Raw genomic sequence first — 18329 nt, forward strand, 5'->3', positions numbered from 1 at the left:
ATGGTTATTCACTTATGATGAGGACATGTTTGTATCACGTCACTGCGTTTGTGTCTTTTTCTTTCTTGGGGTTTGTTTCCTACATTATTTGTTCTATGTTGTGAAATGTGAATGTATAAAAAAAAATTGTGATAAAGCGACTTACATGATTAAACTTCGTTATTGTGATTATTACTATCATTGCTGCAGCTGTGCAAACACTGAGACTTAGGTAAAAATACTGTTTTCAAACTATAACATATTAAAACTAATGTTATGTTGTTATTTATAATATAAACATGTTTGTTTTTATATTAAATCATTAAAAATAATGCATTTGAATACATTTTTACAGTAGGTATTCTTGGAGTTCTTAAGCTACATTTGGGATCGACATTTATCATTTCTATTGTGCTGATAATGCATCGTTGTGTATTTAGGATCTGTTTCTGTGATCCATTAATGGTGGTCAAACTAAAACTACTGACGTCAGCAAGCAAACAGAAAAAGCACTGAATCCAGATCATGTTACACCAAAGAAAACAGACCATGGCCTAAATGATACACTGTTTCATTGAAACGTGTGTAAGCAGGAAAGCAGTGACCTCTTGTGGTGGACCACGGCTGGACTGGGTTTGATGATGGACACAAGTTTAAGGACTGAACTACAGATGCATTGCAGTGAAAAGTTTAATATAGCACATTGCATTGATTTATTTGACACACATCCACAATTACACTGAAAATGCACAGAAAGCTGAAAATGCGTTGCTTGTTATAGTTGAGAAGTTCTTAAAAGTGCTTTTTAAAAACAACACAACAGCATTGCATAAAAACACTTGAATAATGAAGATCTAAAAATAAACATGATGATACAAAGAAATCATTTTACTGTCAAACTGTTGCTTCTGGTTAAAATAGGAGTCCTCTATCCATAATCCTTCTTTCTCCGGTGTAAAAGTCGTCTTGTCTGAATCGGGAGAGAAATCTGCACAGATCAAGCCTAAACATTTCTAAACAGATACGTGACTGGATATTGATGTGAGCCACAACATGAGATTAATTTTTTCACCGGAGGAAATGTTATGGATCATGGAGTCGTATTTTAGCTGGAAACAATGGTTTGAAGTTAAAAACATCTTGATGGGTTTGTTTCACCAGATGTGAACTGATGGACTGATTGATGTGGATGATTGTGATGTTTTTATCAGCTGTTTGGACTCTCATTCTGACGGCACCCATTCACTGCAGAGCATCCATTGATGAGACACTGATGGAATACTACAATTCTCAAAATTGAAGAAATCAATAAAGAAACAACCTCATCTATATCTGGGATTACCTGAGGGTGAGTACATTTTCATTACTATTAGTTTAAAGCATTTTCACAAATCCCAATCTTTTTCACATTGCACACTTCTATGCTGTAACCTCGATTGCATTAATAATAACTGCCATTAAACTACTGTTAACTACTTGCAAAGTTATAGAAAAGCTTAATTACCTTAAATGGCTAAATGGAAATTTGAATATTAGTTAACATTAATGTGATTATTTTTCTTCAAGGAGCCCTCATTCTTCCTCTTTTCTCACCTGTTTAGGCTACATAGTGTACACTCATCAGTCTTCTGTAATTCAGCACAATGATCAGCACAATGATGATCACAAAGAAAATCAGGGCTGCGACCGTAATGTACCACATGTGTCCGAACTCCAGTGGTTGTTCTGAGAGAAATAATTTATGATAAAGCAAATAAATGACTTGTTTTGAAAATAGAGTGTGATATTTAGTGCATTTATACATCATTACAGTCAACCTGAATGAGTTTGAGTACCTGTGTAGCTGTAGATTTTGCTGAAACGGGAGAAACCGTTCCCACAGTCCCTCCGGCATCTGTACTCTCCTTCTTTCTCTACGGTAATAGACTCATCGTTTTCAGGTAGTTTTCTGTGTGTGTATGTGTGATTAAATGGTGTGTGATACCAGTGGTAGGATGTGCAGTTGGCAGGACAGTCAGGACAGGAACACTTCAGACTGTTAGTAGATGCTGAAATCACTGCAGCAGGAGGTCCACCTGTAAAACACAAAATTACAATCAAGGTTTTTATAAATGTGTGTCTGTGAAAAAAGAAAAAACTTTTGTTTGTGAATTGCCCCGTGCTGGTCACACTCTACGCTTGTTTTTGCGTGCAGTAAACAACAAAAGAGAATGATGCAATGGGTTGCCTTTGACATTTTATTTTAGCGTACTTTAATTTACTTCAAATATAAACTATTATAAGTATTATTTATGATTAACTTATAATTATTAATATTAATGCTATTGTTACACATAGCACTGCATGATATTTTTATGAATGTTAAAGAGCATCATGGTACCATGCCCAAAAAATACTTTCTGGTACTTTTTTGTTAGTACATGCAGTATTAGTGGTTGTGTTTACCTATAACTTTTAACTCCTGAGCATCAGAATCTCCTTCCTTCTGTTGAGCTTCTGCACTGAGGTGTGTGTACCTGTAGGTGGCGCGGCAGCTGTACATGCCGTTATCACTTTGTGTGGCGCTGGTGATGGTGTATGTGCCTTCAGCTGAGCTCATGATTTGTGTTTTATCCTTATAGAAGATGGCTTTGTCCAGCTTAGGTCCACCCCAGACTTCACATCTGAGGGTCACGGGCTCCCCCTGCCAGACAGGAACGGCCGGAGGAACCAACATCACCATGTGCTCTGAGAAACACAAACACAGGTCAGACTGCACATGCTGCTGAAAGAAACCTTCATCTAAACTTTCGGCAAATTTAAAGTATTTTGAAACTGACACTTGTTTTCCTTCTGGGGAAAACAGACCCAAATATTGATGACATCATGTTGCACTCACAGGCGTATTCACATTTTTGTCCAATCAAATGCTGTAGAATAAAACATCCCTCCTCTTAAAGCCAAATGCAACCAAGTAGCAAATCATGGTGTAACTGTGTTTATTATTATTTATTACAATACAAAATGGCATCGTATGATACAAATAATGATTTACTTTCATATCAATTATTTTATTTTATTTTATTTTTGGCCATTGTAAGTTTAGAAATCAATGGGCTCCAGTGTTTTTTTTTTTCAAAATACTTTCTTTTGTGTTTCAGACAGGTTTAAAATGACAGATTTTTTTTTTTCTGTAAACAATTCCTTTCTCTACACACAGGTGATCTGAAATACAACAGGAAGTGGAGTAATGAGTAACCTGTCTTTTTCAGCGTCACTGAATTGCTTCGAAGAACTGCTTTCTTTTTCTTGCACCAGAAAGTGGCTCTTTCTGCCTCCTTTAATTCTGCAAATATAACAGTTCTGTTCTTCTCTTGAATTTCGAGTCCTAGAGTGAAGGTGTTCACTCCCCTCAACACATAACAAGCCCAGTCCTTCAGATCATCATCATCCGTCTGCAGCACCAGGTTTCTTCCTTCTCCTTTGGTCATCACAGCACCTCCAACAGATGGAGAGAGCTGAGCGTGAGGCTCCAGATCTGAGAGAGAGAGAGAGACAGAGAGAGAGAGAGAGAGAGAGAGAGAGAGAGAGAGAGAGGGGGAGAGAGATCATGAGACACAGCAGGAGGAACAGAGCAGGTGATCATAAACGTTTAGGATGGTGTTCATACTCAGTACAGTGAGTGTGAACGGGTCACTCTTCGTTCCTCCCTGATCACATTCATACACCCCGTTGTTGTCTGGTGTCACTGCTGTAAGAAGCATTAAATAATCCTTGTGTGTTTGTGGTGCTCCGTTAAAATACCATGTTGTTGGTTTACTCCCTCCTTCACGGTTACAGATCAGAGTGATGTCATCTCCAGCATACACCTGAGGGAACTTCGGCCGGAGAGACACTAAGAGAAAGAAAACAGACATATGAGACACAAATCATCTGTAATGGCAGATCGTCTGACTTCTCTACAATTAAATATTATTGATTGGCAGTGATTAAACACAGAGATTTAGTGCTGTACACAAAAAAATTGTTGTTTAAAAGGTTCATTTATTAATTAATTCATGAAACATTTATGCATTCCTGTGTGCTTACATGCATTACTGCATGCATTAAATAAATAAATAAAAATACAAAAATGAATACTTTTCAAGCATCTGGATGCTTGTTGTGTGACGATGTCTCCGTGACACTAGGTCTACACACATTAGAACTTATTAATATCTGAATTCTCAATTTACTCAGTGCTGTGCTCGGAACAGATTTAATATTGGATTTTGTTGTTTTGAGGATCGAACAAAAAGCATCTCTAGGCTCTGATTTTAGCGCATGTTGTTGACTGTAGACACGTGTGTCATAAAACATGTTTATTTACCTGTTGGTTTCTGTCCCTTGTTCCCCCTTATGAGAACCAACAACACTGTGACATAAAGAGATCAATCAGATCTAGATTTGATTTCTGGATTAAGATTCTACAGCTTTAATTAATGCAGAGACAAAAAAATGGTGTTTGTTTCAAGCTCCTTGGCAAATTACAAAATTTCAAATATGTTGCAGATTTATTGGATTGAGACTGACACACTACGTCAGTTATGCGCTTTAAAGGTCATTCCACGAAATCTGTGACTTTTCCACTTGGAAAAGTAAAAAAATAAGTTTTTTATATATTTTTATATATATGAAATGAAGACACCTAAAACTGACAAGAAATTGTACTGTGACATCTCAGGGTATGTCATTTATTATTTTATTTTATTTATATAAGATAAGATTTTTTCTCAGCTCTGTTACAGACACAAGCATTAATATATTGTATAGTTTAATTATAACTATGTGATACATATACTGTAAAAGAAGCATTTAAGTTACTCTTTTCCCTGTGAGCGTTTCACATTTTGGATTTTTGTTTTAAATTGTTATATTTGTCATTAAGTTGACCAAAGACATTATAATTTTCAATTTAAATTTATATATTACAAAAAGGCTGAAAATAAAATATAGTTAAAGTTATAATGGAAAAACATAATTTTTACAATCTTTATGAAATAAATGACAGCAACAGGATTGACATCATAGTCACAGGAAGTTCTTGATGCTTAAATTTTTTTTTTTCACTTTTTTGAACATTGCAAGACTGGGACGAGGGTCTGCAGTCACCTTGTTCTTTTGTAATTTAATTTACATGGATTCATTATCGACAATGAGTTATGGAGAAAAACTAGTTTTACTGAGACTGATCCTCTTATTCTGGTTATTAACAATAATACTAGTAATAGTAACAATACCAACAATACTAATTACCAACCCCACTGAATGATATGCATGACCTTTAAAACCAAATCCATGTCATCCCTGTAACTTTCATGTTAAAAGCTTTTACTCTAAAAAGCAACAGGGCTGACAGTAACAGGTTCGATGATTTTAAACTAATTTGCTAATTGCTGTCACGCTGTCTAGTCTCTGTTTCCCTGGGTGTCCACTAGTGGGCTCACTTCCCCTTAGGCACTTCACTGTAGGCACTACAATTCTCACTAGCATTGTCCCTTCATCACAGTAATTGCACTCCTGCTAATTGCACCAGGTGCCTTCACTTAATTGTCATTAGCCTCCCTATATTTACCAGTCCTTTCCTGTTGTCTGTATGGAGTCCTTTCCTTTCGTGATCCTTTCGTGATCGAGTGCGAGTTCCCGTTCGATTCCCTTTCCTGTTCCTTCTTTGTTTGTTTGTTTTTTAACTGCATTCTGGTTTTGACCCTGGCTTGTTTTGACTATGATTTGGATTACCCCAATAAAACATATATGCACATAGATCTCTCTCCTTATCTCTTCCTGTATCTTACTGGGTCGCGATCGTCACAATTGTTAGTGAACAGTCAAGTTCACAAATGCATGAGGAAGCAGTGGCTGGGGACTCGGAGGAGCACTCGTCCATCACCCGGCTGAAGTCATCGAGGTAGTTAAAAAGCTCCTCGGTGGCAAGGCACCGGGGGTGGACGAGATCTGCCCCGAGTACCTCAAGTCTCTGGATGTTGTGGGGCTGTCTTGGCTGACACGCCTCTGCAACATCGCATGGTGGTTGGGGACAGTACCTCTGGACTGGCAGATTGGGGTGGTGGTCCCTCTTTTCAAGAAGGGGGACTGGAGAGTGTGTTCCAACTATAGGGGGATCACACTTCTCTGCCTACCCGGGAAAGTCTATGCCAGGGTACTGGAGAGGAAAATTCGGCCGATAGTGGAACTTTGGATTCAGGAGGAACAGTGTGGTTTTCGTCCCGGTCGTGGAACACTGGACCAGCTCTATACCCTTTCCAGGGTGCTGGAGGGTTCATGGGCGTTTGCCCAACCAGTCCACATGTGTTTTGTGGACTTGGAAAAGGCATTCGACCGTGTTCCTCGCGACATCCTGTGGAGGGTGCTCCGGGAGTATGGGGTCGGCGGCTCCCTACTTAGGGCTGTTCGGTCCCTGTACGACCGGAGCAAGAGCTTGGTTCGCATTGCCGGCAGTAAGTCAGACCTGTTCCCGATGCATGTTGGACTCCGGCAGGGCTGCCCTTTGTCACCAGTTCTGTTCATAATTTTTATGGACAGAATTTCTAGGCGCAGCCAAGGGCCGGAGAGTGTCCGGTTTGGGGACCATACGATTTCGTCGCTGCTTTTTGCGGATGATGTTGTCGTGTTGGCATCCTCAGACCAGGACCTTCAGCGTGTACTGGGACGGTTTGCAGCCGAGTGTGAATCGGCTGGGATGAGAATCAGCACCTCCAAGTCCGAGGCCATGGTTCTCAGTCGGAAAAGGGTGGATTGCCCACTTCAGGTTGGTGGAGAGTTCCTGCCTCAAGTGGAGGAGTTCAGGTATCTTGGAATCTTGTTCACGAGTGAGGGAAGGATGGAACGTGAGATTGACAGACGGATCGGTGCAGCTTCTGCAGTAATGCGGTCGCTGTACCGGTCTGTCGTGGTGAAGAAGGAGCTGAGCTGTAAGGCAAAGCTCTCGATTTACCGGTCAATCTACGCTCCTACTCTCACCTATGGTCATGAGCTGTGGGTCATGACCGAAAGGACAAGATCCCGGATACAGGCGGCCGAAATGAGCTTTCTCCGTCGGGTGGCTGGGCGAAAGATTTAACTCTTTTTTTTTTAATTCCAAGCAACGGGGCTTACCCGGGACGCGAAATTCCTAGGCAAGGAGGGGGTGGTGATGCTGGGTGTAACTAAAAAGGTGCCATTGTCCGGTGAGTCTCATATCGCATAATCCATAAAACTATTAATCTCCTGAACTGCAACTTTCTTTCCCACACTATTCAGCGCCAATCCCGCCACTAAGTCAGTTTCACTCGTTAAGGTAAGGTGTGGGGTAGGTTTAGGGGTTAGCATTTTTTGTTGCATAGTTTAGGAAACACTTTAACTGACACAACCAATAAAAACTTCAGAATCAGCTGTGGGGCGGAGGAAGCCACGCCCTATTTTGGAGCTCCCACCCCGTTTTGGAGTTCCCGCCCCTATTTGGAGATCTCCAGGCTGCAGTTATACCCTTCTCAAGCAATCTGTGGTACACACCTCTACCAACACACGATGGGTGACTCACAAAGCCCAATGTTCCAATGTATTACTTTCGTAAGTATCACAAAGTAGGCCTATCATTTAATTTTTCTGTTCATTACATATTTCTGTGTTAAAAATGTTGTATTACACATTAATCTCATTTCATTATACAGTTGTAATTGCTATGTAAATGCTTGTACAGACCTCTGAGCAGAATTAAACTGTAGGCCTAATCTAGGCCAAATATTTAGGCCTAAATCTAAAAGCAACTTCAGACACAGCTTCTATCTCTTGATTAATACTGATTTAATTGGTAACAGCCTATTGTTATATTATATGTTTTCTAATTTAACATTATCATTTAAAGGGGGGGTGAAATGCTCCTTTTCACTCAATCTCCTGTTAATCTTGAGTACCTATAGAGTAGTACTGCATCCTTCATAACTCCAAAAAGTCTTTAGTTTTATTATATTCATAGGAGAAAGATAGTCTGTACCGATTTTTCCCGGAAAAACCCGACCGGCTGGAGGCTTGACGTGTGGGCGGAGCTAAAGAATCACGAGCGCGAGTAGGCTTTTGCGTTGAGAGCGTCTGGAAGCTGTGACATTACCGTGAAGAAAAAAACACATCCAAAACAAACCATGGCTAACAGTCAGATTCAGCGTATATTTGTGATCCAGAATCAGATCCAGAGGCTGAAATTTAACAAGAGCAGCATCAGCAACAGCGTCTCTATGTGGTATGTACTGAAACTGTATATATTTGCTTAGCGGTTTTGGAAAATGACTAAGTTACACTGTCGTCTTTTTTTTTTTTTTTTAAGCTGTACATGTAGAAAGTGCAGTTTGATGACAACATCGCATGTTGTTTACTTGATGTGCTTACACGCCGATTGCTGAGTTAACAACACAGAGATATTTGAAGCAGTTTTACTCACCGCCTTCGGTTCCAACACACCATCCTGACCCTTTTTCATTGGGACTGCATTATCCTTAAGAAATAAACGATGTGCAAATCCGGCATCAAACTGGGCCTTGTTTGTAAAACAAGCATCTTCGAAATGCAGGGAACAAACACAAACACTTGCACAACTCCGTTGATGTTCTGTAAAAATAAACTCCATCCACTGGTCCCTTAATGCTGGTTTTTTTGGTAATCTGTGCAGGGTTGTCTTGCCCTGGCAACCAGAAACACACTCCTTTTGTGACATTTGGCGACGCTCTCGCTCTGATCAGTGAACGTCTGTTGTGCTCTCAGTGCTCTGCTATACTGGAGCGCGCGCTCTTCCGGCAGAAGTGCCCTTAGGACCCATATAAGGAAATTCCGCTCCATCTAACTTCACACAGAGCCATACTCGAAAAAAACTTTCCGAAAGGGCAAGTGACAAGTGACAAACCGGAAATACTCCTTCAAACGACGTACAACTTGATTTTTGAAACTTTGTCCATGTTTAGCATGGGAATCCAACTCTTTAACAGTGTAAAAAACTCAGTATGCATGAAATAGCATTTCACCCCCCCTTTAATAATTTAACATTAAGGCTGACATACATCTTAAGGCCTAATAGGACATTCTCTTTAAATGGTTAATAAAAATCAGTTCCCCCTAATGGGAAAGAAAATTTCTGACACTGATATAATCATTTCTGGTTTATTTCTAAGTGAGTGCAGGTTTGAAGTAAATTCATTTCATTTTTCAGATTTCAATATTAAATAAAAAAACGACTGGGATGAACCCTGATTTTATGCTGATTCATCACAAAGACAACAGTCTTCTTCAGACTATTCATTTATTTTATGTGAGAACAGTAAAGAACAAAAATATGCAATTATCTTAATGTCTTTGGTTATTTTCCTATCAATAAATAGCTGCTAAATATAATTTCACTTTCTGCGTTTCCAACCTAAAGAAATAGGCAGCAGAATTCTGCTCACTTGTTGCCAATTCAGACGAGATCTGATAAAGCCATGGATTTACACTAGGCCTAATGAGCATATATTAACTTTAACCCTGATACTATAAGTACCTCAGTAATTGAACTGGTGAACTGAAAGCGGAGTTATTTTTTTTAAACACCCTGATTGCACGATTCCTTTATCTTTTGGATATTATTAGCCTAAATAAGCTGAATAATTACATGATTATATGTAAAACGTTACTTAAGATGGCTAACTGTAATATCCTCAGCTAAATATAACTTCAAGGTTAAGTTTGTTGTGAGGATTTGCAGCGTGTTTCGTTATATGCATGTGTTGTGATGATTTGCAACACTTGTGTTGTCAAACTGATGTAGATGCTTTCTTCATTTGCTGGTGTTTTTTCAATTTGCATGTGTTGTGCTCTCTCGGCCACTGTAAAAATCTGGCTCGGACGCAACAACCCAAACATGTAGAATTGAAAATTAAACTGAGAAACATGTTATGTTTTTAAATCACAAATGTATTTGTTGTTATTGTCACAAAATACACCGATTTCGTGGAATGACCCTTAAACAAGACCAAAGCAAAGAACTGTTATAGGTCGCAGACAGTGTTTTTATTACCTGATAGTATCAGCAGAGACCTCATGTTCACCAGAAAGAGAAATATGACCGTCTGAGGGACAGAAATTTGAAAAAAAAAAAAAAAAAAAATCACAAGTTTTCTTTTATTTTTGACATTATGATGTCTTCGTCACTGGTCTGATCTTTTCTTGATGGACTACTGCATTGAAATTTAAGTCATATTTTAAAATGTTTTATTTATTATGCATTTGACAAAAAGTCTTTCACTTTCACTTTCACTTATAGACTTGCCACAAGTTTTTGTAATGTCATAGGCTAGTCTACATCTTTTCAAAAGACTAATAGTTTAGCTTCATGGTCTCCGTTTGAAGCTTCAACAGTTACATTGACATTTGTGTCAGGAGGACAAATGAAAACATGCAAAATCAAAACTGCACCACTTTCATACCTTTATTATGAATAATCAATCGCGAGACGAATCCAATCCGTCGCACTTAAGTTAAAGAAAGCGTCCAGTGAAAACCAGTTTGATCCAAAATGTGTTAACGCTGCAGTCCGTAACTTTTGGCACTCTAGCGGTTAATAAACAGAACAAAAACCGAAACAGGAACATCCTTTTTGTTCCACTGGCAAATATAAATTCCTCTTCTTCTTTTTTTCTTGCTATCTTTTGCCCATCATCAAACCCAGTCCTGCCGAGGTTCACCACAAGAGGTCACTTGCATCATTCAGTTACTTTCCTGACTGCTGAAATTAAATAGTGTATAAATTAGTCAATGGTCTGTTTTATTTGGTTTAACATGATACCTATTCAATGGCCTCGGTACTTTTAATTTGACCATCATTTATCACAGAAACAGATCCTTGCTGCACAATAATACACTAGAAATCAAGAATGTAGAATACCTACAGTAAATAAATGTATTAAAATGCATTCATTTTATTTATCAGATTACTTGGTATTAAATGGATAATGTGTAAACAAATAAACACATAGGTAGAAATAATTGTATATTATTAATAAAGATAAAACATTAGTTTTAGTATGCGGTAGATTGATAACAGGAGTTTGACCTTTTGTCTCAGTGTTTGCACAACTGCAGCAATGATAGTAATAATCACAATCTCAACTGGAAAATGTGCTGTATGCTCATTTACCTACTGAAATGAGTTGAGACGCAAGTTATCAAGCTTAAAAAGCACCATAATTAATCATAACTGCAGTCCATATTACTCACACAGAATATCCAAACTCTTGTCTTAAATCATATGATATATAAACATCTCACTGCTATATATATATATATATATATATATATATATATATATATATATATATATATGCATACAGCATCTGAGGATTTGTTAAATTAATCTATGCTGATTTTCATGACAGGACGAAAAGATGACAAAAAATGTCCTGATGCAAGAAAATTTAATATACAAAAATATATTTGTGTATATTAGAATTAGATATTAATATATTAAAACATAAATAAAAATCAAATCAAAAATACATATTTTTAGAAAATCGAATTATGAGCATAATTAATTAATTTTCATTATGCAAAATGAAATTTCCGATTATTTTTGGTAAATTATGGGGTGAGAAATTACATTTTCTCATGAGATTCACCCTTATGTATAGTGCCACAGATTCTTAAACAGAAAACATTAAGTCATAAAGGATTGTGTGGGTAAGAAAATTATGACAACATTTTTGTGTGAACTACCTTTTTAAGATACTGATGTCTGCGATTACATAAGAGTATACTGAAAATGTCATGTTTAATTAAGCTCTAAATATGTCAATGCTCCTATAAGTATGGATGACTGATATGAAACTGACGTTTCGACACGATGTCGAGAACCAGAAGCTAAACACTGCTCTGAATTGTGATTTGAAACATTCATGTCATGTGACTAAGGCGAATCAAAGCATCGGGTTGTTTCACAAGTGTTTCGAGACCCGAATCTGCACTTGATCGACAAGTTCGGGAACAAACCACACAGCCGCATAGTCTTAACTCACTGCAAAGTATAAAGTGTGTCAGGATATGCACAGGAGACAAAGGTAGGTGAATTCAGAACACAGTGTTGATTTTGGTGATTCAAGTGCACGGTGAATACTTGTGTTTCAAGTGCGGGCAATGTGATGATCACAGGATACTGGATCATAGACAGGTGAGTACTTTCATTTCAGGAATGTCACAGCCACAGTCATAGATTGCTCGTACACTTTCTCTTTCCTTACAGATGCAGAAGTTATTTCCAGCTCGGGATAAACACAGGAGACTAAAGAGATCATTGGATCACAGATAGCAATAGAATGCTCCGGGGTCCTGGGGGCAGTAGAACAAGGACACAGGTTAGTGTTTCAAAAGGGTAAGTATACTTAACATATTGTTGGTCATGATGCATCAGAGGCTCAGGAGACAACAGCGTATGGTCTGTTCCTGTTGGAGGCTTGACAGTGAACTGGAGTTGGGGTAAGTGTTTTTATAGTGCCTTGATAAGATCATTAATGCGGAGCAGGTGCGGGTGATTAGAACTCAGGGGAGCGTGAGCGTTGTGGATTAGCTGAGACCGGGTTTGCCAGTGTCGTGGGGGTCTGCCTCGGGTTCGCGGAGCAGGAACTCTGTGAGCAGATTGGGGTCGAGTATATCTTGACGAGGTATCCAACATCTTTCTTCTGGTCCATAATCTTTCCAGTTCACTAGGTATTCAAGCCACCCACCGCGAACGTCGGGAGTCCAGAATCTCCCTCACTGTGTAGATGGGCTCAGCGTCAGTGGGTGGTAATGGGGGGTTGTCGTCAGGGACCGGGTCTGAAGAGGGAACAGAGTGATGGGGATTTAACAGAGAGACATGAAAGGTAGGGTGTATCCGGTATTGAGCGGGTAGACGGAGTCGGTAAGTGATGGGGTTTATCTGTCGCTCCACTGGGAAATGTCCTATGTATTTAGTAATTAGTTTTTGACTTGGTTGTTTTAACCGAATATCCCGTGTTCAGAGCCAAACCAGCTGCCCAGGTGGGATTTTGGCTGCGGTGAGTATTAGCAAAGCATTGGTGACAGTTTACTGCCTGTTGGAGATGGTGATGTGCCTTGTTCCAAACCCTCTCACTTTTGCGGAACCAGGTGTTCACTGCGAGGGCTTTGGATGGTTCACCGGACCAGGGGAACAGGGGAGGTTGGTAGCCTAAAACACATTGAAAAGGGGTCAGGTTGGTGGATGACTGTCGAATTGAGCTTTGTGCATATTCTGCCCAGACTTAGTAACGGTTCCAGAGGTTCTAACTGTGATGACAAACAGGTAGAAGGAATCAACGGATGTCTTGGATTCTGCACTCTGTTTGTCAATTTGTTTGGGGGGTAGTAGCCAGAAGTGAGACTTATGGAAACATTGCGGAGTGCAGGGAATGACCACCATACCCTGGGGTCCTTGGTGCAATATGATATCTTCTGGGATATCAAAGTTACGGAACACATGTTCAAAACAGGAGCTCGGCTGTCTCAAAGGCTGTGGGTAGGGCTTTCAAGGGGATTAGTTTACATGCTTTGGAAAATCTGTCTATGGCTACTAGGATGCAAGTTTTACCATCTGAGACTGGGAGATCAGTCACAAAATCCACTCCAATGTAGGACCAAGGGCAATGTGGAACTGGCAAGGGGATTAGTTTCCCGGTAGTAATTCCTGGACGTCTTCCTGCATTCTTGGCCACCAGTATTTATGTTGTAGTGTGGTAAGGGTCTTACTGACCCCGGGATGACCTGTTCCTATGGAGGAGTGTGCATGGAAGGTGAGGGGTATGCAGTGATCTTCATGTACATACACCTTACCGGGTGGGCACGTAGGTGGGATGGGCAGGTGTTGTGATTGTTCGCGGAGCACTTCATCTAGATCCTACTGGATGGGGTTGATGAATAACTCGCTGGGCAAGATGGGCTCTGGTTCTTCTGGGTCTCCTCAAGGGTGCTGAGGTGGGATAGAGTATCAGCTCTCCTGTTCTTGGATCCAGGATGGTAAGCTATTTTTAAGTGAAACCTGGTAAAGAATAAGGCCCATCTGACGTGGCGAGGATTGAGCATCTTGGCTTCTTTCAGGTATTGGAGATTCTTATGATCTGTTAGCATGAGGAATGGTTGTCTGGCCCCCTCAAAACCAGTGTCGCCACTCTTCCAAAGCAAGTTTTACTGAAAGGAAATCTTGATTGCCAATATCTTAATTTCTCTCGACTGGGGACAATTTCTTAGAGAAGCCGGCACATGGCATAGGCTTGGCCGTGTTCTTGGACTACTGGGACAGGATGGCACTGACACCTGTTGTGGAGGCGTCCACTTCCATGATGAATTTCTTCTCTGGGTCTGGATGTTGGAGCAATGGAGCTTTGTGAAGGCGGTTTTTAATGTTTGGAAAGCCTGCTCAGCTTTGGGTTCCACTGTAGTGTCCTTGGTTTCCCTTGTAGGAGAGACATGAGTGGTGCAGTCATCATACTGTACTGGTCGATGAAGCGGCAATAAAAGTTTGTGAAGCTCTGAAGTTCTTTTATAGATGTGGGTGTTGGCCACCAAGTATTTGCCTGTGTTTTCCGGTCATCCATTTTCACTGATGTGATATCCAAGGAATTCGATGGAAGTTTGATTAAAGACACATTTTCAGCTTTTCCAAATGAGGACTCTCTGAATCGTTAAAGCACTTGGGAGACGTGACTCTGATGATCTTCTGCATTGAGAGAGTAAATATGTATGTTATCTATGTAGGCGAGGGCAAAAAGGTTCAGGAACTCATGGTGGACCTCATCCATGAAGCTTTGGAATACTGAGATGGCGTTTACTAGACCATACGGCATTACCAATAATTCATAGTGCCCTAGGGTGTGATGAAAGCCGTTTTCCACTTGTCTTCCTTTCGAATTCTGACCAGGTTGTATGCACTCCGTAAGTCTAGTTTGTTGAATATATACGGGCATCCCGGAGCAGTTTCAGAGAGGATGGGATCAAGGGAAGTGGATAGCTGAATTTCACCGTTATCTTGGATGTATTGCTTTTTCAAAGCTTCTCCTACATATTCTTTCATTGCATTCTGTTCTGGGATAGACAATGAGTAAATTCAACCCTTGGGAATGGTCTCTCCAGGAACTAATTGATAGCAAGTCCCAGGGTCGGTGTGGCGGTAGCTTGGAGGCTGCTATGGGGTTGAAGACGTCTGCAAAAGAGGCATACTAAGATGGAACATTGATAGACAGGTTCTCTTTGGGACTCTCAATCGTTGTGGAATTTACCGACATGGAAACAGGATGGACATCGACTGATTGTGTGGGACATGATTTCTTAGTGACATGGCAACCCCACTGTAGAATTTTCCCATGGTCCAATATATTGTGGGCTGATGTAGGATAAGCCAAGGGCGGCCTAAAATCAGTTTAACTCAGCTATAAGTGAGAATGAATGGTGTGAATTGATCTTCGTGGCTATGTTCAACATGATTGGTGCTATCTGTGATGTCATGTACCCTTTATGGATCATCTCGCCAGTCACTGCATAGATGGAGTATGGTTTTGTGGTTCGGGACCTTTGGAGGCGGTGGGTCTTTATGAATTTCCCTGAAATTAAATTGCCAGTCGATCCTGAGTCAACAATGGCGGTGGCTTCAACATCCAGACCTCTAAACCTCAGATTCACACATATGGTTAGTGGGATTGATACGGAAGGTTGAGGAAGAACCAAACTCACCACTAACCGTGGAGGACGAGATGGACGGGTGCGTATAAAGAGTTCTCCACTCCCACAGTATAGGCATAGTCTGAGCTCCCGCCGACAGTTTCGCTCTTCTGGGGACAGACGTTGGGAATCCACTTGCATCTTTTACGGTTTTGGCTCAGGGGTTTTCTCAGGTAGGTTTCGGCAAAGAGCAGTATCTGGGGTGTGTGCTTCCCGATAACAGGACTGGGATGTCAAGTGAACTCGGAGGGCTTGTTGCATGAATTTCTCTAACCCCAGATTGCCATCATATATAGCAAGTTTGCAGTCGGAGTGCTGGGTTTAGTCCTCATCGATAAACTGTTAGAAGAGCTTTCTCATTCCATCCACTCGCTGCGGCCAGAATTCGAAATTCAAGGGAATATTCAAAAACAGTCTTTTAACCTGTAACCATAGAGTTTCGGCCCATCTCAATGCCAGTCCAAAAAGTTGCTGTATAATAAACATGATTTTCAATCTTTCCGTAGGATATGGGTGTATGTGTAGCTCAAGTGCGAGAGAAAATGTTATAAAAACCCATTGTAATCTTCTTCCTGACCGGATAAGGGTGCTGGTCGTGAGAATTCAGAGCACAGTGTTTATTTTGGTGATTCAAGTGCATGCTGAATACTTTGTGTTTCAAGTGCGGGCAATGTGATGATCACAGGGTAGTGGATTGTAGACAGGTGAGTACTTTCGTTTCAGGAATATCACAGCCACAGTCACATATTGCTCATACTCGTTCTCTTTCCTTACAGATGCCGAAGTTATTTTCCAGCTCGGATAAACACAGGAGACTAAAGAGATCATTGGATCACAGATAGCAATAGAATGCTCCGGGGTCCTGGGGGCAGTAGAACAAGGACACAGGTTAGTGTTTCTAAAGGGTAAGTATACTTTATGTCTGGTTGGTCATGATGCATCAGAGGCTCATGAGACAACAGCGTATGGTCTGTTCCTGTTTGAGGGTTGACGGTGAACACTGGAGTGTTTTAATAGTGCCTTAATGAGATTGTTAATGCGGAGCAGGTGCGGGTGATCAGAACTCAGGGGAGCGTGAGCATTGTGGATTTGCCTGATCCCTGGACAAAATGAAGTTAATGCAGCAGAACAATTAATATATTAAAAATAAAATATTTTTATGTAAAAAAAAATTCCAGGCGTTGTGGCTTGATGTCTTTTATTAATGTTCATATTTTTCATAACCAAAATATCATATTCACAAAGAGTTGATCCACTTGTCAGAGAGATGTTACAACACATTACAAGAACAGAACTTTCAAATATATATTATAATCATATTTAAGCTTCACCCCAGATTCAAACTTAAAATTAAAGGTTCTGACAACATACCAGTTGTGCACACAAACCACTCTACCAACCCAAACTGTATAATGATGAGCACAACATATATGTTATACACTCACTGACCACTTTATAAGGTACACCTTGCTAGTACTGGGATGGACACACTTTTACCTTCAGAACTGCCTCTGTTTAGCGTACATAGCGTACACTCATCAGAGTGTCTTGATCTGCATCCCGTCCAGGTGCTTGTATACCCATCTCTTCCACATCTTCTGTACTTCAGCACAATGATCAGCACATGATGATCACGAACAAAAATCAGGGCTGGGACCAGAATGTACCACATGTGTCCGAACTCCACTGGTTGATCTGAGAGAAAGAATTTATGATGAGATAAATGTTATGTGAATTTAAAATTGCATGTTAATAGTTAGTGCATTAAACATCACTTCAGTCAACTTGATGAGTTTGAGTACCTGTGTAGTTGTGGATGTCGCTGAAACGGGAGAAACCGTTCCCACAGTCCCTCCGGCATCTGTACTCTCCTTCTTTCTCTACGTTAATAGACTCATCGTTTTCAGATCGTTTTTCGCGAGTGAATGGGTCATTAAAGGGTGTGTGATACCAGTGGTAGGATGTGCAGCTGGCAGGACAGTCAGGACAGGAACACTTCAGACTGTTAGCAGATGCTGAAATCACTGCAGCAGGAGGTCCACCTGTAAAACACAGAAATATGATTTACAAACCCGTACTGTGGGTCACTGATGATTTCAGACGATTATAGTATTACAGTTTACAGTATATACAGTGCTATTTACACAGTGCCTTTGTTTTTTACTAAATTGTAACTGGTCCAAATTAGGCAGAATAAAAAAGAACGAATAAATTTTTGTCCCCCTTTATTAAAGCAATAAATCAAGAGAGGCTGTGATTTTTACCATGGGTGAAGGTTTTTAGGCACAATGCAAATTTTACTTCGAATTTCAAATGTTTCTATTTATTACACAATTACTATCAGATGTTTTTTGTGAATGTGTATCTTTTAGGGATTAGTAATATGAGCGTTAATTATGTTAATTCTGTTTTGTATCTCAGCATTTTCAGGATCATGTGCCACCCAGTTAAGATCATGGGATAAATATGCCTTAAATGTATAAGTTTCTGACATATTTAGAGAGTAATTTAGACTGATTTAAACCAATAACTGATTGATTGAAAGTACTGACTCATAAGAATCATTTGTTCATGAACTGGACCATGCAGGTCGTGTAGAATCCTTGTTT

General features: G+C 40.1%; 1 protein-coding gene across 1 annotated transcript; it reads right to left on the reverse strand.

The window, feature by feature from the left end:
- Positions 1-651: 651 nt before the first annotated feature.
- Positions 652-17273, reverse strand: LOC113042005 (high affinity immunoglobulin gamma Fc receptor I-like). Its single transcript, XM_026200605.1, has 9 exons — positions 17218-17273; positions 10446-10744; positions 10037-10088; positions 4328-4372; positions 3629-3853; positions 3218-3496; positions 2425-2706; positions 1815-2054; positions 652-1704 (listed from the first exon to the last, which is right to left on the reverse strand). Exons 3-9 carry the CDS (start codon positions 10059-10061, stop codon positions 1577-1579), a joined length of 1224 nt encoding a protein of 407 aa, XP_026056390.1. The 5' UTR covers positions 10062-10088; positions 10446-10744; positions 17218-17273; the 3' UTR covers positions 652-1576.
- Positions 17274-18329: the final 1056 nt, after the last annotated feature.

Source organism: Carassius auratus, chromosome 24, assembly GCF_003368295.1.
Source record: "Carassius auratus strain Wakin chromosome 24, ASM336829v1, whole genome shotgun sequence".
NCBI lineage: Eukaryota > Metazoa > Chordata > Actinopteri > Cypriniformes > Cyprinidae > Carassius > Carassius auratus.

Excerpts from the sequence above, each read along its gene's own strand:
- LOC113042005 (XM_026200605.1), bottom strand. The coding sequence starts at position 10,061 with ATGAGGTCTCTGCTGATACTATCAG. Across the intron at positions 3,497-3,628 it reads GTTCACACTCACTGTACTGA|ATCTGGAGCCTCACGCTCAG; the intron begins GTATGAACACCA and ends TCTCTCTCTCAG. Across the intron at positions 2,055-2,424 it reads TCAGGAGTTAAAAGTTATAG|GTGGACCTCCTGCTGCAGTG; the intron begins GTAAACACAACC and ends TGTGTTTTACAG.